Here is a 25,205-nt window from a genome sequence, read left to right as displayed (position 1 = left end):
AGCAGGTGCGCGCCGGCGTCCCCGTTGCCAGGCGACAACCCCAACATTCTATTTGATTGATGGGATTCTGTTTTTAATATGGGCCCCAGAGAAACACAAATCCATTTACTCTCTATAATCAAGTCAGTTAGATTGCTGAAGGAAATGTAGCACTGTAGATATTCTGACTGACTAAAGGCTTATTTTTAGACAGAAAGAGATGAGGTTCAGTACAACTGTGAGGCACATCAAGGTCTAAATTACTGTGCAATACAGTCTCCTGATTTAATAACCATAGTGTGCAGCCATGGATTTAACTTGTATACACTACCATTCGAAAGTTTGGGGTTAGTATGTTTTCTTTAATTAATACTTTAACTCAACATGGACATATTGAATTGATCAAAAGTCACATTAAAGACATTTATTATGTTGCATTATGATATGCTTTTATGATTTATTTTTAACATAAATTCTGTTCTTTTGAACTTTCATCAAAGAATTCTGAAAAAAGTATTAAGCAGCACAACTGTTTTCATCATTAATAATAATAAGAAATGTTTCTTGAGCAGCAAATCAGCATATTAAAATAATTTCTGAAGGATCATGTGATGCTGAAGACTGACGTAATGATGCTGAAAATTCAGTTTTGCCATCACATGAATAAATTACTTAAATACATATTAAAATAGATGTTCAGTTGTTTTAAATTGTAATATTTCACAATTTTACTGTTTTTTTTACTGAATTTCTGTACAAGTAAATGCAGCCTTGGTGAGCATAAGAGACTCATTTACAACACATCTAAAAATGACCAACCCCATACTTTTGAACGGTAGAGAAACTGATTGTGTATTTTGTAACACCTTTTTATTACTTCTTTTTATTTATTTCCAAAAGCAATTTCTTAACCAGCTGAAAGTCAATCAGTAATTCTGTAATCTTAGAAATGTTATACAATTGAAAATGACAGGATATATTTTTTTTTAATTATTTACTGGCAAAATAATTGCTTGTATTTACATAATTGCACACTGAGTAGCAGTATGAGAAAACAAGCCTGAAAACAGAGAAATGCACAAACTAATCCTTGGTACAACAGCTTAAAAAATCAAATATTAAATATTCACAACATTGAAGAAAGATGAACAGCAATCTAAAACTCTTACATTGGAGAGTGAGAGAATTCCCATAATGAAATTCACTAGAAACACTCTATTACAAATTCAGATTGATATAAGAACTCACAATTTAAACTAATCAGATGCATTAACTGTATACATGAATGACAACATGTGTGTAACATTTTATGCTTAAAGCAAGCATATCATTACAAATTGTATCCATTATTCTTCTAAATAAATGAATGGGTCTTATTAACACAAACTATAATGTTGAAATATCCACCATTTTTGTTATAGGAAAAAAAACACACATTGGTAATGGCTTTGAGCCTAACAGTCTACTGAAATTTGTGAAATTATACAGTTCAAATGATACATTATAAAGGTATAAGACAATTCACCTCCCTTTCAATACCTCCATTTTTCATTTGTTCCTCTCCTTTTTTATCTGTTGGACTAATTTATATAGAGGGTGATACATTCTAATGAAGGATACACTTTTTCTCTTAGCTCCCACCAACACACACACACACACACACACACACACACACACACACACACACACACACACACACACACACACACACACACACACACACACACACACACACACACACACACACACACACACACACACCTCCCCACACATCCAGATTATTCATAAGTCCATCTTTTCTGAGGTGATCACTACAGTATCACTGCTATTGTTTGTGGAAGGTTGCACCTCCAGGGCAGCATGAAGTGTCTCCCCGTAAACAGATTCCAGCAGATCACCTGGATGTGATGTGGTAGGGACAGCCAGCCTGGAGTTGGGAAGAGAAGCTGTAGCCAGGGCAGTTTGAGGTGCTGGAAGGTTCTGTGCCGCCTGCTGGGCCTGTGCCATCCTCTCTAATTCTGCATGCTTTGTGCCTCTCCTCCGGCCCAACACTTTAACGTAGTTGGCAGGGACGAGGCCAGTGATCTGCCCATCCACACTGGCTAACAGCCAGCCACGCACTCTGGGCTGTTGTTCTGCAAAAAAGAGTGGAATGCATCGAGTACAAGCTGTAAGACAATGCCTAGAACAAAATGTACATGGTACAAAGTGTATATGCTTGACATCAGTCAAATTTAAAATATTACATTGTTGATAAGTTTGCTGTGCAAAAAAGATTTGTGTTTTATTTAAATTTTCTCATTGGATTATCTAGACTGTAGACAGTGTGTTTGCGTGTGATAAAGAGTTGAAGTACACTTCTGTTCAGATTATGTTAAGAGTCTTGTTCTTGTTCTTACCTTTAGGGGCAAGATTAAGCATGTCTCCAGCCTGTAGAGAGATCTCTTCCTCAGACGAAGCTGTGAAGTCATACTCAGCTCGTGCTACTACATGGTCATCCTCCCCACTTGCCCAGTTAGTGGCTGAAAAACAGAACATAACTTATATTAAGCACAAACATATAGACACGACTACATATAAAGCTACTTTTTCAGACACATACCAACAACAACAAAAAAAACTACAAACAAACATGTTTGAGGGCTAAATAATAAAGGCTGCCTTACAGCCTGGGGCCAGTATGAAAGACACTTAGGACAGTTGTCGGTTTTAATAATTTTATCTATATTTAATTTATGCAGTTTTATTTTACATAATTTACTCATTTATTATGTTTTTGTGGCAGGGCCAGTGATTATTTTGAATGGGCCAGTAAAAAAATCCTTATTGTTGAGCCGAGCATTTACTGTAGAGCAGCAAATGTTTTTATAGTGTGCTGATGTACAGGGCTTCTGAATGACACAGTGATAAAATGACTCAGTCCTGCAACAAATTCAGTGACAAGTCTCAGCCTAACTGAGAAGTGTAGAAGTTTCTTTCAGTGATGTTTGTTTAGTGGTACAATATACTGTCACTTTTTTGACCAATTTATTGCATCCTTTCTGAATAAAAGTATTCATTTATTGGTAACACTTTACAATAAGGTTTCATTAGTTAAAATTAGTTGAACTCTTTATTTAACAAACTAAGAATGAACAATACTTCAACATTTATTAATCTTAGTTGATGTTAATTTAACATTTACTAATACATCATTTAAATTAAATGTTGTATTTGTTAACAATAGTTAATACACTGTGAACTAACATGAACAAACAATGAACAGCTGGATTTCTATTAACTAACATTAACAACGATTAATATATACTGTAACAAATGTATTGCTCATTGTTAGTTCATGTTAGTTACTACATTAACTAATGTTAACAAATGAGACCTTAAAGTGCCCCATTATGGTTTTTCGAATATTAACTTTCATCCAGCGTGTAATATAGCTGTTGGTGAATATTATAAACGTTCTGTAAAGTTGTAGAGTCGAAAGTGTGCGATAAATTATTTAAGTTATTGTCTCCAAAAAGAAAGAATCAACTCAGAACTGCCTAAACGAGTCGTTTGAATCTCACAGCGTGACGGTTCTACGTCACTAGAAAATACATTTACATAATGCCCACCTATGTTGTACGTTGTCCGTCTGCAAACAACTTGACCCGCCCTCAAACACGTCATTTTACTGACGACTGCTTCTCAAATCTCGGAGTTCAACACAGGATTCGCAAAACGCTTGCTCTTGAAATATGGGTCAGTACCCAGTTTATTTGGACAAGCTTGCTCCTCAGAACCACAACCTGTAAGTATGATTAATTGTTGATGTATATATTTTCTTCTGGGTGTTCAAAATACGTAGCTTTGTGTTTTATATTGTGAAAGTTTCTCGCTAACCGGCTAACTCGCGTTATTACTGTTTTACTGAAATACTTTTGCTAAGTAAGCCTATCTGTGGGCCACTATTACCTAAAACTGTACATTAATGCAGATGTCTGTTGTTCTTACTACTTTGAGTAAAGATAAAGGATGGAGCAAGATTTTTTTTTTGCAAACTTTAATGTCACTTCAGTCATTCACGTTAGTGCTCGGCTAACGTATGCACCGTTATTGATACAGTTAATACAGTTCCTGCATGTGCACCGCAAAATTAGAAATATACACATTGGTTTGTTGATGAACATACACTTGTTAATGCTGATGGTGAGGAATTACAGTTGAAACATCTCATAATGTACATCAAAATGAGTAGCATATCACTGAGAAACGTCCTGATCAAGTCGTTTTTGCGATGGAGGTTCGGGTTGAATAACTAGTTCTTCCAATGTTTCATCATCGGACTTGAGCTCAGATTGATATGGTAAAATAGACGTCATAGTTACTGTCTTTACAGGGTGTACAATCGCTGAGCTTTAGGAAGCCTTCGGACGGAACTGAAGTTCAGTTATGGTAATGTGCGTTTAGGTTCCAATCACAACAGACTGGGGCGTCTGGCCAATCAGAGCAGAGCAGGCTCTCGGAAAGGAGGGATTTTAGAGAGACTGATTCATCCGCCAAGTCGTTTTAGAATCATTGAAAAATGTGGTGATGTGCAATGTATATTACGAGAAAATGAAACTGACTTTAAAATAGCGTAATAGCGGCACTTTAAGTGTTACCAATTTATTTAAAAAAAATAAATCTTACTGACCCCTAATTTTTTAACAGTAGTGTAAATCATTCTCATTACCAGTCCCATGGTCCTACGTTAAAGCCAAAATAGAAACAGAAGTGATAGGCTAGATACTGAATAATACCAGACTCATGTCAGACCAATAAATAGTGAGAAGAGTGAGTGAGGTTTAAGACTGGAATGAGAACAGACAGAACATGAAGGGAATGTCTCACCATTTTCCTCAGGACCCTCAGCAGACCTCAAAAGCCTCCAGATCAAATACGGACCTCCAAGAACGACAGCAAAAAACAAGAAAATGGGCCATGATTTGACAGAATTCACTCTGGGGTCATCAATCCCAGCACCTCTGATTCCTGAAGCAGACACCACAGAGGAGGCCGCACTGTCGGCCCACAAATCGTCCACCTCTGAATCCTGACGCAATCCCAGCAGCCTCTGCAGCCTGCGATATAGGTATCTAAGGGTCCTAACCAGGGCGAAAGCAGACAGCACTTTTGTGAAATGTATGCGTAAGCGGGAGAAGTGATTGGCCACATCCAGAACAGCGCGAAAGCTGTTATAGACAGCAGAGAAAGTAGCGTCCATCATCATGCTGACCGACGAGAAGGCGTGGACAATGCTCTCAATGGACTGAAACGCTCCGCGGCTGCTCTCCTCCGCCTGCTGGACAAAACGGCTGGGTGGGACGTCGTCCCCCAAGTTATAACGGTTATAACCCAGGCCACCTCCAACTCCATAACCACTGTAGCTGTAGGGGCTGTAACCCCCTCCATACATGGAGCTCCCATAAGGGCTATATGAGGAAGGCAATGAGCTGTATGTAGGGCGGTATGCCTGTTGGACGGATCTTGGAGGGATGGGTGGTGCCACACGTGTTAGAAGTGGAGGACCAGACATTGATGGCCCACTATGTGATGCTGATCCAAAGTCAGTAGAGCTAGATAGAAAATAAAATAAAAACATTCAAAAGAAATGGCATATCTATAGAAAAGCAATAATAATAAAACATAGTTAAAAGTTGTCAAATATTCTCTATTTAAAAGTAAAAGACTGAACACAGTATCTGTGAACTTTGACACTCACATGCAAACACTTATTGACATGCTCGAGTACGAGCCAAACATTAAGTTTACGTAACTTAACAACAAAAGTATAACTGTCAATACAACCATACAGAACTTTTATCAGAATCACTGTAAAACCAAACGTATGCACATATTATTTTTACAACAAAAATACCACTTCGTCAAATATAGATTTTATATTTGCTTGAGAGCTAATAGGTTCGCTAGCGTTCCAACACTCCGTCTTTTGGACATGCTGGCCAAAATAAGACGAGTTATTACGAACCGATAGTTTAATGGTCCAGTTATGGTTCCAGGGATTCGCCTTTCCCATGGTTTTGGTGGAGGCTGTGCCATTATTTAATATTTTACACCAAAAGTCAAGCTGCACAATAAACGTCAGGAACAGAAACTGTCCCATTCGCCAGACTAAAGCAATCGATCATTCTCACAGTTCTGACTGTCTTTCGACACGAGACTAAAGCAATCTATAATTGAATCGATGTGGTCGTATCTGTGTTTGCAGTCTTGTTAAGTTTTACTTATTTAACATACAATGTGTGTGAGGAGTCGTTAATGAATTCAATATCTAATTCCGCTAAAATGTCTGAAACCAGACTGCAAATTCGTCTAATGGTGCATATCAAGGACGATCACTGACTAATCTGAAATATTTTAAATAGAAATCGTGACCGTGAGACGTGACAGCTAGAAATCTGTTGTGGATTTTACATTGCTCTATCTAAAATATGATTATAATTCCATATTTTATTCTACAGACTTTTTTGCTGTAATCTTAGCCTCGCCTAATAGATTCAAATTTGTCTCAAAAACAGATTTTATTTATTTTAAATATCTCTCGTTTAGCTTATGTCAAGTGATCATTGATCTCTGTCTAATTTGTAAACTGAACACACACAGGCTATATTGTTTAAGTCATTTAAACGTGTACATGTAAGGTATTTTTTATTTCGAATATCTAAAATGTATTGTCAGAAGTGGGATTTGAACCCACGCCTCCATTCGGAGACCAGAAACCTCATCACCTGAGAAGGACGAACCCTTGAGTCTGGCGCCTTAGACCGCTCGGCCATTCTGACACGATGAAACACATGCACTGGAATACACTGGAACAGCCACTAATAGCCCTAGTGGTAATTTGCAGTTTTATTACATAGCTGATTTTTAAATAAAATATAAATAAATAAACATAAAATCCTTACTGTCAAATTGTATCCTTCACAATTATAATCTGAGCATATGTATTGTCTCAGAAACATCTTACTATGCTTTCATCATTTTCTTTCTCTCAAATGCTAATTTTCAAATCCATTCATGTTTTATTGCTTTACCCTTCTCCCAAACCCAGTCTTTCAATGATTGATGATTAACTGTCATTGCTCAATTCAATCAAATTCAAATGCAGTATTTGTATAGCTCTTTTCCCAATACACATAGTTTCAGTGGGTTTCAATTGTCTCAAACAGCGTTTCAGCAGCAGCAGCAGTTTCAGTGTTACACTTTAGGAAGTAATCTGTTATCAGTCAGAGATGAGTGTATCAAATTGATGTCCATATGGTAGTAATATATACAGCTATAATATAATACGTTATGTGGTTAGTCCGTCCAGTTATGTCAAATGTAAAATTTACGCCGGTTGCAATAGAGGCAGAATGTAGTGCAATGTTTTGCCTGTTTTTATTTTGCAGCAATATCTTTGACAGCCCACAAGATGGAGCTGGAGCAATGTTCACCTCAGTTTGGATTTGGTTTACCACTTTTGTAATCTATTATAAATGTGTCTCTCAGATCTCCAGCACCAGTGAAACATAAGTTGATAAAGATCAAACAGGATTTGTGAGAGTATTGCTGCCAGCCAACATGGGGATTAATTGTTTCAATCAAGTTAATGGCTGCACACCCAGTGGTTAAACATATACATTGCTATTGGCTGAGAACAAAACACAGTCCAGAAGCAGCCCCATATATTTATGACTTAATATGACATATAATAATTACATTACATGTTGCTTTTGCATTTATACAAAACACTACATCAGAAGATTTATATTAATTTATAAAATAAAAAATGGTTTGGAACCAGGTCATTTTATTTAATGTATATGGAACTTCCACTGTAATGTTAATAATTATGTTTTTTTTCTCCCTATCTCATGGTCATTGCATTATATAATCACTTCCATCTAGCTGTAAGACTACATTCAGGACTTCAGGAGGAACACCCCAGCACTCCCCCCATTCTCCGTCATGAGCAGCACTGTGGAAGCATTCAGGTTCCTAGGCACCACCATCTCTCGGGATCTGAAGTGGGACAATCACATGACTCCATTGTGAAAAAGGCCCAGCAGAGGTTGTAATTCCTTTGCCTGCTGAGGAAGTTCAACCTGCCACAGGAGCTGCTGACACAGTTCTACTCAGCCATCATTGAGTCTGTCCTGTGTTCATCTATAACTGTCTGGTTTGGTTCAGCCACCAATCAGACATCAGGAGACTACAACGGACAGTCTCTCTTCCTCTCTTCAGGACTCTTCCCGAGTGAGGAAAAGGGCACGTAAAATCATCAGAGACTCCACTCACCTCGGCCACCTGTTTGAACTTTTGCCTTCTGGACTGCACCTCAGATCAGGCACTAGAACATCTAGGGACAGGAACAGTTTCTTCCCACTGATTAGTTCCCTCTTGAACAGTTAAATACCTTCCAAGTGCAATACCACACTTTTTTGTGCAATATCCTTGTACATTTATTTAGTCCTATTTATTCATATTATTATTCACAATACTGTAAATATTTTTTAGCTGTAAATGTTTATTCTGACTAAAACTATCTGTGTCTTTATACTTTTTTGTTTTGTTTTTATTCTTAAATGTTATTTAAATGTGCCTTGTTGTATTTATATATGGGTGGACTGGAAGGTAAATTCATTGTGTTTGCAAGCACACTTGACAATAAAGCTCTTTCTGACTCTGAAAGTTCTTTATGATATTTGTCAGTCCAAAACATCTTTGCAAATAGACTATAACATGTAAAAATGAATGATTTTTTTTTTATTATTACAAAAACTCATGACTAGTCAATATTCAGCGTAAAACGTTTGAGTACATGTTTATTGTGACAATTTTATGCCCGGCAGATGCCGTCATGACGCAGGACTTCCAGCGCGTTGACGTGATGATACGTTCCACCAATCAGCCGGAGTTTCCGAAGCCCAGCCAGGAAAGGAGCAGATGATATGGCAGCTTTGTGAGCGGCCAGGTGGAACTCGCTTTTGTTTAATCGGGCTGACAGCGGAACATGAGTACAGTTTAACCCGCACGCCGCAGCGGGGGATCCGAAAATGATATACCTGATATTAATTTCTGCCTTCTCCGGGGCCATCGTCACGCTCCTTCTGCAGCTCTTACTGGTGTACCGGAGGAGCCCCGAGCCTGTCGCTAGGACAGTTCAATATGTCAAAACAGTTCCTGATCCCGCACTGAGGGATTACTTTAGCAACCAACAATGCGAATCAACGCAGCTACAACCGGATATCACATCGTCTGCCTCCAAACAACCGGAGGCCGCTTCTCCAAAGCAGCAAGAGACCACCGTCCCCGGCAGCAGCCCCAAACAGCAGCCGTCTTCGCCACCGCCTTCCCTGAGCGACTTTCAGCACGCCTCCAAAGCAGAGACATGCGATTTCCTCAATTCCATATTTCTGTTTTTATTCCGCGAGCTCCGAGACACCCCCGTCGTCAGGCACTGGATCACTAAAAAGATCAAGGTAGAGTTTGAGGAGCTCCTCCAAACCAAGACCGCCGGGCGTCTGCTGGAGGGGCTCAGTCTGCGGGATATCTCCCTGGGTAACTCGGTGCCCGTTTTCAAAACAGCCAGACTCATGAAGCCCGTGGCTCTCAATGAAGACAACATGCCAGAGGAGCTCAATTTCGAGGTTGACTTAGAATATAACGGCGGCTTTCATCTGGCCATTGATGTCGATTTAGTATTCGGTAAATCGGCTTATCTGTTTGTGAAGATGACCCGGGTGGCGGGCCGCCTAAAGCTGCAGTTCACCCGCATGCCTTTCACGCACTGGTCCTTCTCCTTCCTGGAGGACCCGCTCATAGACTTCGAGGTGAAGTCTCAATTTGAGGGCCGTCCTCTGCCCCAGCTCACCTCCATCATAGTCAACCAGCTCAAGAGAGTTATCAAGAAGAAGCACACTTTACCGAACTACAAAATAAGGTAATGTCTAAGTGTCTTCATGCTGTCACATGCCAAGTGCAATCTGCCCCTTGCCTTTACCATGACAGTGACGTTCATCTGTGGTCTCAGGTCCATCAGCTACGGCTGGACAGTCACAGTTAGGTGTCTTGAAGACGAATGAGTGTAGCTGATCCCAAAATTATTTCCCTGAATTCAGGTAAAAACATTTTTGTGGAGAAAGACAGATATTACTCTATCTATGGAGAAAGACAGATTTTGCATCTATCTATCTATCTATCTATCTATCTATCTATCTATCTATCTATCTATCTATCTATCTTCAAATTTTTAAAAGCAGCAGCAGCAATAGTAAAATCAGTAAATTATTCGTCATGCAATTCCTTAGCAGTATACTTGTATTTGTTTTTTAGCATTGCTTTGGAGAGAGGTTGTGAAACTGGTAGTGTGTGTTCATGTCTGAAAGGGGGTTGTGAAAAGTGAACAGACAAAAGTATTGTGGAACTGCAATAACAGACTTCTGAGGTTATTGGCAAGGTCATGTGATGACAACACAAGTGTGCTGAGGGTGTGTATGTTCATTTTCCCGAGTGAAACTGGAAATGGAGGCCTCCTTTGGTCGCAATTTCTCTTTACTGTGGTCAGATTCCTGACTGTTAAAAGTGAAACAACTTCGAGATTGAGTTACTTCCTGTTTTTAGCTGATAAAAATACAAGGTTTGTGACTAAGGCGTTCAACCAAGCTGTGGATTGATTGCTTGCTGTATTCATCCACACCTCACTGCTCTCTATCACTCAACATTACTGGGCACACCTAAAACGTTTGGTTGCCAATAAACATTAAGACATCTCAGCAAGTGCGTGTGGTTTGACTGTTTTAGGTTCTTTAGGTTTAACATTTGTCTTTGTAAGTTGTCATGTTCGTAAAATGGTCTGATGTTGTTTTTTTGGCTCATCAGTCAAACTGCTCATCTTTATGTTGACATACTGTGTCTGTGTACAGTCAATATGAACATAATGTTCAAATCACAAAGTCAAACATAACACTGCACCACACTGTGATTTTATCTATCTTAATCTTTTTATCTAAGTTAATTGTAGTTTCCATGAAAGGCAAAAACAGCGCATTTAGTGCATTTGAACTTTGCCCTAACACAGCTGGGTTGTTTGAGTAGTGAATTAAATCACTGTGCTCTCTGTAAATGTCATACTTAAAGGGTTAGTTCACCCCAAAATGAAAATTCTGTCAGTAATTACTCACCCTCATGTTGTTTCAACCCCGTAAGACTTTCATTCATCTTCGGAACACAAATTAAGATGTTTTTGATGAAATCTGAGAGCTGGGTCACTCCTCCATAGGCTGCAAGGTAATTGATATCTGCCAGCCCAGAAAAGTTAGTAAAGACATTGTTAAAATAGTCCAAGTGACTACAGTGGCTCAACCTTAAGTTTATCAAGCGGCGAGAATACTTTTTGTGCGCAAAAACCCCCCAAAATAACAACTTTATTCAACCATCTCTTCTCTTCCATGTCATTCTCCTAAGCTGTTGACGTAGTGTGCAGAAAAAGTGTAATAGTGAGCCTACGTTCTGACGTACAACCCAGAAGCGCTGCGCTGTTACATTACGTGAACCACACAGAAGAAAATTAAAAGTTGAATAAAGTCGTCCGAACCTTTGCTAACGTTCTGGCATGGTTCTCAAATTTATGAACAAACATTCTTCCAATATGTTAATAGAATGTTAATTCAGAGTTATCTGGTCTTTAATAATGTTCTCAAAATGTTAGCATAATTTTTATACATCATTCATGTAAAGTTTTTTTTTTTCTGAAACATTTTAGTTGCACGTTCATCTGTTTTTTAAAAATGTTAATACTTGTTTCATAACCGTCCCAAAAGTAACGTTTGCGAAAAATGGAATGTTCCCTTAACGTTCGGATGATCAAAAAAAGTTCTTAAAATGTTAAAAACATTGACGTTTTGAACGTTCAGAGAATATTCATAGATAACGTTGTGTTATTCAGAAATTCCCTCTGCTATACACCATAAGGACGCGTGCTGCTACAGACCTAAAAGAGTTTTAGTCATCACAACGCACAACCGGCAGCAAACTCTAACTCTTAACGCTTTACATTACCCAAAGAGCTTCTCAGTGATGCGAGACATTAAATGACACACTCATTTTCTCATTTTCTCAGTACATTTTCTCAGTCTTCCCAAAAGTGGGAATCACTTCTTTTGGTGGTTGAGATGGCAGATATTTTTCCTCTTTAATTCATGCACTAGTCATGTTTTACTGCCTCAAGAGTTCAACGTTTGCTTTAGGGCTGAGACGAGAAGTACTTACTGTTTAATTTGTCACGTGGGAGGTGACGTTAAGAAGCTGACAATATTCTCTTTTAAACAAGTATGTGAGTGGGAACTTTGTTTAAAAAGCAGACAGCATGGCCCAGGGACAAAACAAGGGGGCAGGCCACAATCCGTTTCAGTCATCTCTGTGTGGGATGGAAGTGTCACAGATGGAGGAGGTGTTCAGAGCAGGACAAGTGTGTGTGTGTGTGTGGACCAAACTGCTGAAGACTTGGATTTACGTAGCGTGGTTAAAATGCTTTTAATATACTTTGGTAATAGATGTGGGATGAAAAATCAATAGATTTGCTGTCTGTATTTTAGATTTACTGTTTTATGCATCACCAGGATGAATAAAGAGTTTGTGTAGTATAGATTATGGAAGTGCTGTTGGTAAAATTTGTTTTTGTGTGGAATACAGCACATATAATATCCAATTTTTAAAATGTTTTTGAACAAAGTCTATTATGATTTAATTATTATTGTGAAATGTTACAGTTTAAAATAACTATTTTCTATTTTAATATATTTGCAGCATCATTACTCCAGTGTTACATGATCCTTCAGAAATAATTATAATATGCTGCTTTGGTGCTCAAGAAACATTTCTTGTTCAACATTATTATCAGTGTTGAAAACAGTTTAAATTAATCGTTTTTGGGGATTAACTGATTAATAGTTTTTAGGGGGAAAGGTTTTTTTCAGGATTTCTTGATAAATCAAAAGTAATATTTTGAAACATAAATGTCTTTATTGTCACTTATTTAATGCACTCTTGCTAAATAAAAATACTAATTTCTAACTAAATCTTACTGAATAATACTGACCCAAACATGTATCGTGTGTGTGTGTGTATAAATATATAAATATTCTTCATTTTTTCACTTTTTCACTTGGGAAAATGGGATTCAAATTATTGATGACTCATCCTGCAGTCTTTATTTTTTCCAATAAATGTGAACATTTTAAACATTTTCTATTAAATAACTAAAATGCAAAGCATGTTCACTAGTGTCTTTTGGAACTCATTGTACATTTGACAAAAATGCTGCATTTGCACTGATTCAGTGCAATATAAAGGGCATTTTCATGCAGGGAAATGCTCTGATTTCCTCAGCAAACACCTTCTGTTATTGTGTAGAGGACGGCCTGATTACGCTGATCCAGCTCCTTTGTTCAAATGTAGATCTTAACAGTCCTCAAAGGCAGTTTTAAAGTGAAATTGCCATCTTAATCTGCAGAAGTGCCATGAAAGGTCTGTATATTGGGAGATTAGCAAATACAATGCATAAAGAATTAAATTGGCTTACTGTAATACTTGAAGTAATAGTCTAAACTAACTCTATACATTTTTATAATTAGCTATTTAATGCACAAGAATCCTGTACTTTGTACCCGTAGGGGTATTTATAAAACCCAAAACAGTATGATGTCTTCTCTGGTGCATCCTGGATGGGCTCCATGTCACAGATGGCCAAAACTTGAGACTTCAGAAATGTGCGTTTGTTGTTTATGTGCATACTTGTTGTTCAAGTGTGTGTGTGAAGGAATTACTGTTTATCAAAATGTTGAGATGTAATTGTTAGGGTTTTTCCCTCCCCATAATCACCAATTTCGTTATTACAAATTATTATGAACTATGTTCTCAGATGTTGTAGATGTTTGATATATGGTGCGCATTGTGTGTGTGCATAAGAATGTATTTTTGCGAACTCAAAGTATTGACCCGAACTGGTCTCCGGTTACCTCAGTTGATGTCATGTCTGGTGTGTTTGCGTGTCCAGCTGTTATTGATAGGTGTTTAATGACACCTTCTGTTCTCAAAGATGGAGTGACTGACTCTATCTTGGTGTGTTTGGGCCAATTGGGGGGTAATCTGTACAAAACAGTTACTGATAGGCCCCTATCAGCTGCGTGCCCTTGAGCAAGGCTCGGGACAAATTTTCCTGACTGTGCTTATTTAATGGTCCAGTTCCTCAGAGGCACTAGAGAAACACATTCTCATTAGAGATAGATGGCGTTCAATCCATTCATCCATCCGTGTGACACTGATGGAGTTTGGCTTTTTAAATGCCCTTTGCCAGAGAAACTGTCAACTGATGCACTCGTTTGAAACTGTCAACTTACAGCTTCTTCCTGTGGAGCACATTCAGCGCAAACAGGAATTGATATCTCTGTCTCATGATTAACTAGTAACCTATATTCAAAGTCAGATGCCATTTTTGTGTTTGCCATCTCCAGATCTGATTGGCTGGCTTTACTTCCAGGACAAATAGTTTTTGTGACTTGGTGTTTAATGAAGGTGCAGAGACAATGTTGATATCCTAGCACATTTTACTCATTTTGTAAGATGACCTAGAAAAACTTTTACAATTTAAATCACAAGTACAATTCAAAAATCTGTTATAGGGTTATGTGTGTATATATACAAACATTTTTTAATATTTTTTTTATCTTTAAAACACCTGAAGCTGATATGGCAATACAATTCAATACTACAACAACAACAAAATTTTGGCATCAATTTTTTTTTTACAGATTTTGTTTGAGGCACCCAGTAGTATCATGTTAAGTAGATATCAACGAGACAAGCTATACATTCTGCTCCGTTTTCTGAGTTTTGTCTGTGAAATTACCACAACTTACTCTATAATGTGGTTTAATCTTTTTCAAATGGGCATGTACAATATTGGTAATTGGCCAAATATTAGAGATTACATATTATATATGAACTATCTCTTTAAGGACAAGGCATGTTTACTATTAGGCTACTGTCACTTTAAGACCTGCACGTGATGCGTCTAATATACACGCTTTTGACAAAACAGATTTTTTCTCAATTTTCTCTGTTTGCTTTCACTTTAGACAACCAACTTTGTTTATGTAAACCTTATGTGTATTTGACAGTATTAGCGCAATAAGACTTGAAAGATTACAGTAACCATGCGTTGTTAAAGGACAAATCAAGTGAAAAATGAACCTGGGCTTAATTAACACATGGTTACCGAGTCGATCGTTCCCTGCGATGCGTTTTCATTAAAATCGAATGTATAGAGTTTTATCTTTAAAAACATTTTAGCTCATAACACTAGTATGGGCACAGAGTAAGTAAAAATAAATCGCTAGTTAATACCACTAACAAGGCTCAAAATAGCCTCACACTAACACGGTAACATAATGAGGGTCCCTACATACAAACCGAAGCATTGAGAACTTTGTAAGTGTACAGACAGTTTAATAAGAAGATACTTTATAAAGACAGTACATTACGCGTTGACATGCAGGATCCATCTTGGAAAACAGTCTCGACTAATCGAGCCACGAACGCCGTGCTACGTTAGATTTCACAAACGTAATTCCTATCGACCAGCTATCCTATCGACGGCGTTCGTGGCTCGATTAGTCGAGACTGTTTTCCAAGATGGATCCTGCATGTCAACGCGTAATGTACTGTCTTTATAAAGTATCTTCTTATTAAACTGTCTGTACACTTACAAAGTTCTCAATGCTTCGGTTTGTATGTAAGGACCCTCATTATGCTACCGTGTTAGTGTGAGGCTATTTTGAGCCTTGTTAGTGGTATTAACTAGCGATTTATTTTTACTTACTCTGTGCCCCATATACTAGTGTTATGAGCTAAAATGTTTTTAAAGATAAAACTCTATACATTCGATTTTCATGAAAACGCATAGCAGGGAACGATCGACTCGGTAACCATGTGTTAATTAAGCCCAGGTTCATTTTTCACTTGATTTGTCCTTTAAACAGGCTTTTTAGTGCTTGTGCGCTTCGGGTGTATGAAGTATTCTTACGTTAGAACAGCGCATAAAGCACATGCAAATCATGAACTTTTGTGAACTACAGTGTCCCGTTCCTCTGCGTTAACATTTGATGTGAATATACGTCGCGTTGTACAGTATGTTGAGACGGAGGCACTAGAACTGATAGTTCTGATAGGAACTGACAGGAAAACATGATAAGAATGCACGTTACTACTAGCCTGGCTCCGTTACTACGATATTTCTTCAAAAGCAGATCGTGAAGACATTTTAATCGTCCACGATCAAAAACCGTGATATCGCACACCCCTACTTTGTTCTATTGGAGTTTTTTGTCCTACTGCTTGTAATTATTTTCTTTGTTCCTGTTTTAACACTGAGTGTTTACTTGTCTTCAGTGAGCTTGAGTTTTTTACTTATGTTAGCTAGGCTAGTTTTATTTTATGTGATTTAGAAATTTTGATAAGATACATTTTTTATATTATAACTTTATTTAAAGCAGAAATAACTATATCGTGATATATACAGTATCGTTATCGTGAAATAAAATTATTCATATCGTGATATAAGATTTCGGTCATATCACACACCCCTAGTACAATCGATGTATGCTCAACGGCTACAGAATACCCATAATGCACTGAGAATCATGCGCCAAATCTGACCCGCTGGTCAATGTGGCTACAGCGTAATCTCATACAGGTATAAATTCCTTTTTAATTGATTATTAAATTGTTTAATTAAGGTTTATACATAGTTTCAATGACAAAGTTCAAGATCAATCTTTTCATCTTACTACTAGTTGCCTATTTGCTTAGTTTCAATTAATTATTAAACAGCAACCACAAACTATACAAAAGCAGTAGGCCTACTGGCACAGTCAGTGTCTGAATTCGCTCACTCGTTTTCATTCACTCCCTCAAGTGAACTTTTAGTGGACTAATGTAGGGAGTAGGGAATAGTGAATGAGGGTACAGGGGGCGATTTCGGACACAGTCCTGAGCCCTAGTTTCCTCGTGTGCAGTTGTGTGTAGTGTGGTTAAGTTTAATGTTAATATTTTAGTTCTATTACTATTTTGCTGCGAGTATATCCTATGTCATCTTTTTTTTGCAACTCAAGTGTGACAATCTCTCAGTGACTCAGTTCTACAGTCGTCATCTGACTTTGCAATGCGCATTGCGGCCGTCTCAGATCATCAGCTGTGATTGACTTGACCATGATGGATACTTGTACCTCATTCTCTCTCTTCTTTCCTGCTAACCATGTATCTAAAGCCCACTTATATAAGTGCTCTTCAGAAAACATCTGTTGTGCTTCCGTGTGTAGTACACATACGTTATTTTACATCCCCCTCTCACGATATGCATCTCTCTCTCATTTTTCTCTCTGTAGACTTAGAGTAAGCCTCAGCTGTGAATTTAAAATAACAGTAACCTGTCCCAAGCCAGATGGCACCATGACGTATTAATGCACCTCTTCGATCATTCTATCCATGTTTCATCTGACCACTGAGTGATTAGACCTCATATCTCAAAGTGTAAACTTGGAGGCAAAGAGCTTCAGTGTACATTGGCAAATTCAGTCAGGCCAAAGTTCAGCTGAAAAGAAATCCCTTTATCATTTTTGTAATCACTTTTATTTGATTACATCGCAAACCCCTGGGAAAGCACAAATAATACCAAGCACATTTTCCAGTCATGTTAATGCAAGCAGCTGCTGTTTTCACCTCTTTACTAAGGGATGAAAATTATCTGTACTACATAAATCAGGTTTGCACGATATTAAAATTCTGGCTTATGCAGATAACCTGATAATTATTTTAAAATTAATGACTGATAATCATCAAATGGCCTATATTTAAGCTCTATACTATTTTGTCTACCTACATAAAAAATAAACTAAAAAGTAAAATCAGTCATTTTAAATGCTGGAAGTGAATTTAGGCATCACAGCATTATTTAAAGTATGGAAATAAATATTAATTTTGAGATTTACGAAAGATTATTATTTGATAGTGTTATTACATTATTAATGTATTAAAAAGTAACTATCTAAAGTAAACATAGCAAGTAAAAATAAATTGAAACATTAATACTGGTCAAAAAAACCTAATATGGTACACTACAGATATTGTGCATTGATAATGAAATGAGAAGTTTTTTATGGTTTTCAATTGCCCACTCTTTATAACAATTATATCAAATTAAATACTCATCATACTTTTCCTCTGCAGTGCTTACATGTTTACATGTGCAGTGTGAAACAGGCACAATTTGTATTTTTTTTTGTGCCGTTTTCAGAACACACGATAAGCTCCTGGCACTCTCTCTTACCCGAATGGCAAAGTCATACATTTCTTCCTGCTGCATATAAAAGCAAAGCTGATTTGGTTTGTCCTCTGTGACCTGGCTGTGGTGTATATGAGGTATTTAGAGAGGTGCTGGTGATATGAGTGGGTTTTAATCCGGTCAACAACACATTCTCAGTAAAAGACACAGCAGGTGTGTTTGTGTGGCTTACATAAACTTTTATTACACGCATATCTCACCATATAACTATCATGTTATGATAGACTATCATGTTAACATACATGTTTTTATTCCACTGATAACTGTTAGATGCTGATTAATATATATGCATGTGGACTAAAAAACCTAATTGGTTGACACTTACTTTAATGGTCTATCGAAAAATGAATGGAAAATGAATAATCTATTTATGCATTATTTATAATTCTGCAGTATTTGCGTATTGTAAAATTATTGAAGACAGTCATATGCTTATATAAATACTATACTAATGGAAGAGTTTGAGGTGTGTGTCCGGTATCTGCGTGCGCCTGTTTTATATGTGCGTGTGAGTTTGTAGTTTGTCTCATTGCAAACCAACAAATTTCCTGTGGTTTCTGAAAGATTTTGCAGATATAGCAGATATCTGTTGATTGTCTTAAAGCTACACTGTGTAGGATTTTTCTCCCATCTAGCTGTGAAATTGTTGACTACCAACTGAATATTACTTTCTAGCCCCTCCCATTCCGAGGGCGTTTTAACTCCTACGGTGGCCGTATTATTTCAAATCTGCCGGCAGTCGCGAGTAATCTCCCTCTCGCGTTCGTCACGGTGCCACTGAGTGTAAAAACGGCGAAGAAAGGCGAAGCTTGAATTTCCAGGTATGTCCCTCTTTGGCTAATGTATTTTCAAGATGGAGGCGCAACATGGCTGCCGCCAGTCGAGCGACTCGCTCGTATGTATTCTAAATGGCAGATTCTACGCTTACGAGAATACTTAGTTGGTAGAAGTAATTACACATTAATGAGCACATATCATTTTGAAAGAACAAAGTGTTTTTTGCTAAGAATCAACTTAAAAAATTACACAGTGTAGCTTTAAAATGAGAAAATGTTTTTTAAACTGCTTACACTTAACGCCTCAGGAGTGCAGAGGAAGATAGATGGTGATAAGCAGGACAAGGCCTTCACAGTCAATAGTCGTTTGCTGGCTTTTTTCCCTCGGAGGTGATTACAGCAAGTATTCTTGCAGTGCTGCTGGAAGCCCTTCAACGTACTTTAAACAGCGAAGCATTTCACCATACAGGTTAAGTGTTCTTCGTTTTAGTTCATGGCTTCTGTATGCTGTAGTGAAAAGTACATAGGGTGCTATTTTAAAGATGTCACATTGATAAAAGTTTCCTCATTTACTCACCCTCGTGTTGTTCCAGACCTGTATGTTTTTCTTCGCTTGATGAACCCAAAAGGATATATACTCAGCAAAAAAAAAGAAACGTTCTCCCACTTTCAACTAGGGCTGGGTATCGAGTTTGATACTTTTTAGGCACCGACCAAATTGCCTTGATACATCGAGTATCAAAAAATGTCTTGTCTTTCGGTACCAAATTTCGGTACTTGAGGGGTTAATCTTGTCAACGTCAGTGAAACAATAAGCATGCAGCCTGTATGATGTTTCCAAATCAAGTGCTGGTGATTGGCTGTGGCAAAGCATCAAGGAAAAACACTAGTTTACAGCGGCTTGTTGGTAACAATGTCGGGCAGGAACCGGAACATGCGTCTTTTATTCATCGGCGTAATTTGAAACATGCAAGTAGTAGCTTAAGGTTAACCACTTTACATGGCTGCTCGCTCTTATATTAATGCTTACCTAGATAAATATGCGCTATTATTAGGGACACATCCTAGTGTTCGTGCAGACTGTGGAGTATGGAAGCTAAATTAGTACAGCGACATGTTTAACTTAATGTGCATTTCTCTATATAGGCGAAATGCACTATACTACAAAGATGAGAGTCAGCGTTGTCAACTTCATATTTGCCGCCAACATTGACTCAGAAAGCACTAGTAAATTATTAAAATGTTTAGACTATTTCTGTTTTTATTTCCGACACATTAATCATTACTTTTGCCGGTGCGATGCAGCAAGCTTTATGCATATATTTTTGGTATATTTTCAAAGGCTCATTATTATTGTTTAGGATTTTTCTGTAATGTAGAAATATGTTAGCAATGTTATATATTGTATTCTTTCTCAGCCCTGAAACTCGTACCATTTTTTTTCTACTAGTCGACAAGAAAAATCTTACGTCGGGAGCAGCCCTAGATTTGACAAAATTATCTTTAAAATGCAGTATCCTGAAAAAGGATGTTTCTTTTTTTGCAGAGTATATTTTAAAGAATGTTTAAGCTGCTCTTTTCCATACAAGTTTAAAGTACAAAAATGACTAAAATAGAAATAAAAAATGACTAAAGCACACAAAAAACAGTAGGCTACTAAAACTAAAAATGAAAACTGAAAATATAATCGTAAACGCGAATTCAGAATATTAATAAATACATAATAGTATAAAAAGAAAATACTACAGTAACATTTGATAGGCTGTGTCAAGATGTATCACCCCAAGATTGACATGAATTTTGCCAAAACATCATTGGTTGTTAAATCTCTCAAAACTGATTGTGGTGGACTAAATCTGAACATGCAAAAGTGTGAATGAGATTTCAGAATAAATGATGACAGACTTTTCATTTTGGGTTGCATTTCCCTTGGCGTCTTTTTTGACCCCCCCCAAAAAATAAAAAAATAGTTTGAGTCATTTCCTCATTCTGCATTTCCTTTAGCTAACAACACCAGGAACCATACAGTGACTGCTTTACTCATTGACTAGAACAGTAGATTGACAAAGTAAATAGAAAGACAGCTAGTCTAGCAAGAAGTAAACCTGTCATTCTTTACCTAACTCATGCAGAAATGATATATTGTTTATCAGGTAATTGCTGTTGTTAATATTGTATGTGTGTGCATGTAATTGCTTACAGTTGGCTTAGACGTCCAGGTCCAGACTTTATTGCGTGTGTGTGTGTGTGTGAGGTGAGTGAGTGTTGTATTTTTAATGCTGCAGGCTGGCTATGTTCCTGTAACAGTGTTGGTGGTAAGTGATAGGGCTGAGCTTCGTGCCCTATGTGTGCTCTGAAACAAACTGAAGTCATGTCCTGCAATTAAGCAGCTGGGAAATGGAGAGGGGCGCTATGAGAGTGTTACCATACCAGGATGTTGTTCTTAGAATTTTGCATCATGAGGTATTTGAGTAGGAAGTAGAATTACTGAACTGTCCGTTTGAGTCATACAACAATTTGGACCACGTTTACACCAGTTTTATATAATTTTTTTTAAAAAGTATGTCTGTTTAGCATTCTTTTGTATTACTTTAATTTAAACTTAATACTTTAAGTTACAGATATAAAGCTTTAAAGCAGCAGGGTTAGAGTTGTCACAGAATTGCCATTTAGGTAGTTTTAGGCAGTGTTGGGGAAAGTGACTTTGAAAAGTAATGCATTACAATATAGCGTTACTCCCTTAAAAACTAACAAATTGCGTTACTTAGTTATTTTTTTTTAGTAAAGTAATGTTACGTTACTTTTGCATTACTTTTTTCCACCGTGGCTGGGCTTGTTTTTTTATAACAAAAAAGTTCTATTTTTGGGCAAATGTAAGGACCCTTTCACACCAAAAGTAAAATAATAACCCTCAGGCTGAAGGAAATGCAGATTTACTCTTGTACAGTAGAGGGCGCCGCTCAAGCAAACCTTTCAGCTGTGCTGATATTTTGGATAACAGAAGAATAGGATGCAGGAAAAAAAAGTTTAACAATTACTTTATCAATAAAAGCAAAAAAAAATGTGCTTATGGTTTAAAGGCACACTATGCAGTTTCTGTTTTTCTCAAACAGCGACCCTTATGGCGCTTTTCCACTGCATGGTACGGTACGGCTCGGTTCGGTACGGCACGCTTTGGCGCTTTTCCACTGCATGGTACGGTACGGCTCGGTTCGGTACGGCACGCTTTGGCGCTTTTCCACTGCATGGTACGGTACGGCTCGGTTCGGTACGGCACGCTTTGGCGCTTTTCCACTGCATGGTACGGTACGGCTCGCTTCGGTACGGCTCACTTATGGCGCATTTCCACTGCATGGTACGGTACGGTATGGCTCGCTTTAAATGGTACCACCTCTGTTGAGGTTCCAAGCGTACCGTACCGATACTAAAATGTGACGTGAAAACACTGCAGATCACTGATTGGTCAGACAGAATCATCACTACCAGCGTCATTGTATTTACGACACGAGACACTAAACCCGCTAGATTTAAATAGCCAGTAGACAACAGCCAACGCTGTAGCGCCTGTTTTAAAAGTATTTGCTTTAAAAAACATTTTTAAAAAAGAGTATAAACTTGAAAAAAAGAAATGGCTGAATCGTGGTCAGTGGACGAGGTGCAGACGTTCCTCTCGTTGGTTGCCGAGGAGTGGATGGGGAAACACGGAATGAAATAATTCGCATTTAATATGATGATGTCATGGCAGTAGAGACGGCAACTATAACGATCAGTCCCACCCACTTTGAAGCGGTACTAACTGCAGTGGAAAAGCAACCGAGCTAAAGCGTACCGAACCGTGCCGTGCCGAGTCGAGTCGTACCACGCAGTGGAAAAGCGCAGCGAGCCGAACCGTTCCGCGCCGAGTCGAACCGTACCGAGCCGAACCGAGCCGTACCATGCAGTGGAAAAGCGCCATTAGAGTCGCTGTGGAGTACTTGTATTTAACGTTACTGTCGTAAATACCACTCACGCAGAGCCGTCTCTGCACTTTTTCTTCGTCGACTCTGCCATGATTCACGTCTGAAATGCATGTTAGTGTCTTCCATAGAGGCTGCTTCATATGTTGACGTCGTGCCGTAAAGCAAGTCATGATTCTTGCGAGATTTGTCGGGACGCCACCTCTCAAAACTTGCAATGCGTTTACCATCGAAATGGTTTCGAAGCTGTTATTTTAAAGTACAAATCTTGCATAGTGTGCCTTTAACTGAGTCATTGAAGGTCAGAAGCAAGTACATTGGTCAATAAAGTGATATTAAATGCATACAAATGTATGTTTCAGATATTTTGTTGTAAATTTTAATAGTAATGTGAATTAAAATTATATAAATTACTATGAAAATAATACGTAGCCTATACTAATATGAAATAATTGTTTTAATAGGTTGTGACATTTGTTTGTGATGTTATGTTGTATTTATTGTGCATTGGACTCTACTTGTAATATGTTGGCACGGTCAGTTGAGCAACAAGATCACAGCACATCTCAATTCTCACAAGATGCGTTCTGTGTCCTTGCGTCCTTCCGAACTTATTCTTTCAAGGTCACCTGGCAAGACCGGTCTCCACGAGAACGCAAGTCCATTATTTGCTTTCTTGGAATTGAGAAACAGCCATAGTCTTGCTGGCATTTATCCAGTGTTGTCATTTTCTCTCTTACGTTCTCTCTCAAGCTGGAATGGTTCAAACTGTACTCAGAGATCTCTATTTAATGTTTTCTTTATTCCCTGTTGTACAGATGGCTAGGAGAGAGACGACTGATGAGAAGTATGGCATGAAGAGACAGAATTTAAAAGAAACTGAGCAACGCAAACACAAAAATGTTGCCTCTGTCCATGCTGCTATTTTTAGCATGAAAGATATCACTAGTACTATTGATCGGATCTATTAAATGCTGAGACATGCATGTATACAGGCTTTGTTTTCTGGGCGGATGGTGTTTTTGATCGTGACTTTTATCCACAAAGCATTATATCCATGTGACTGCACTTGGTCATGCCTTAATCTCAGGATTTTGTCTGTGAAAGCCTTATGCGTTTACATTAGAGAAGTTAATGAAATTGTCTATTCGTGCGGTTTAGAGGAGCGGTTCATTTCACTTTCACCTCCTGTTTTCAGGGACATAACTTCTTCATAACATCATCTTCCGTTAAAGTCGGCATGAAATGGAAGATGCGATAGTCTTTTCTTCCATATTGTAATATATATCGAAGTAAAACGGCTTCTCAAACAAGCCAAAATGTAGGACGGGACTTGATTTTGTCCATTGGGAATTGATCGAATCATTTGGATTGTTGTGGTTTGCTATTGTTGTGATCTCATGTAAGTGATAGTTTGTCCCGCCCTCACGCCAGTAAAAATGTCATCAGAGGAGAGGAGATGTGGGACGGACGGGAAGTTATTTTGATTAAAGGCTATGAGGGCATTTTAATAATAATATAAAATGTTGTGCACGGATAAATTATTTATAACAAACACTGCAATATTCTATAAAAAGACATGGTGACTTTAATACAATGTTATTACATCCTTTACAATAATTGATTTATTTGTAATATGTTGTACCTCACAAGGGCAAAGCGGAGTGCTTTGTCTATGGAGAGAGAAAGCCACTTCCTGTTTTAGGAACACTAATCTCGCTCCGGTTATTATTAGCACTAAAGAGTCTTGAAATAGCAGAGCCGCTCTCCTCGGGGGAATGCTAGAAAACTGCATGAGGATATAATATAAAAATATAAATATAAATATAATATAATAATATAATATAAAAAATATCCATTTTTAAAGTTACCTATATTCAATCTGGTTTCACTGCCAATTTTGGTCGAACACATGATGGACCTTTTTTTTCAGAGTTTTCATTGTGAAACAAATACTAACTCTATTTATACTATAACTTTATTTGTGTATAAAATGATGCAAAAGTGTTTAAAACCTCCAGCAATGAGTAGTCTTTAAGAAAGTCTAGTAGTCTTTAAGAAAGTCTAGTAGTC

General features: G+C 37.8%; 2 protein-coding genes across 2 annotated transcripts in view; one reads left to right on the top strand and one right to left on the bottom strand.

Moving 5' to 3' along the window:
- Nucleotides 1-946: 946 nt before the first annotated feature.
- Nucleotides 947-6,150, bottom strand: pex13 (peroxisomal biogenesis factor 13). Its single transcript, XM_084097680.1, has 4 exons — nt 5,987-6,150; nt 4,849-5,573; nt 2,379-2,501; nt 947-2,114 (listed from the first exon to the last, which is right to left on the bottom strand). The coding sequence occupies exons 1-4, from the start codon at nt 6,055-6,057 to the stop codon at nt 1,762-1,764; spliced, it is 1,272 nt and encodes a 423-aa protein (XP_083953806.1). The 5' UTR covers nt 6,058-6,150; the 3' UTR covers nt 947-1,761.
- Nucleotides 6,151-8,686: 2,536 nt separating this feature from the next.
- pdzd8 (PDZ domain containing 8) overlaps nt 8,687-25,205 on the top strand; it is a 39,487-nt gene continuing 22,968 nt past the window's right edge. The window contains exon 1 of the mRNA XM_084097677.1: nt 8,687-9,943. Coding sequence (XP_083953803.1) covers nt 9,057-9,943 — 887 coding nt within the window. The 5' untranslated portion in view covers nt 8,687-9,056. The remainder of the gene's footprint in view (nt 9,944-25,205) is intronic.

This window comes from Abramis brama (assembly GCF_963993115.1).
Source record: "Abramis brama genome assembly, chromosome: 21".
In the NCBI taxonomy this organism is placed as follows: Eukaryota; Metazoa; Chordata; class Actinopteri; order Cypriniformes; family Leuciscidae; genus Abramis; species Abramis brama.
Note: the sequence above shows the minus strand (reverse complement) of the source record. Positions and strands in the feature narration are given on the sequence as shown.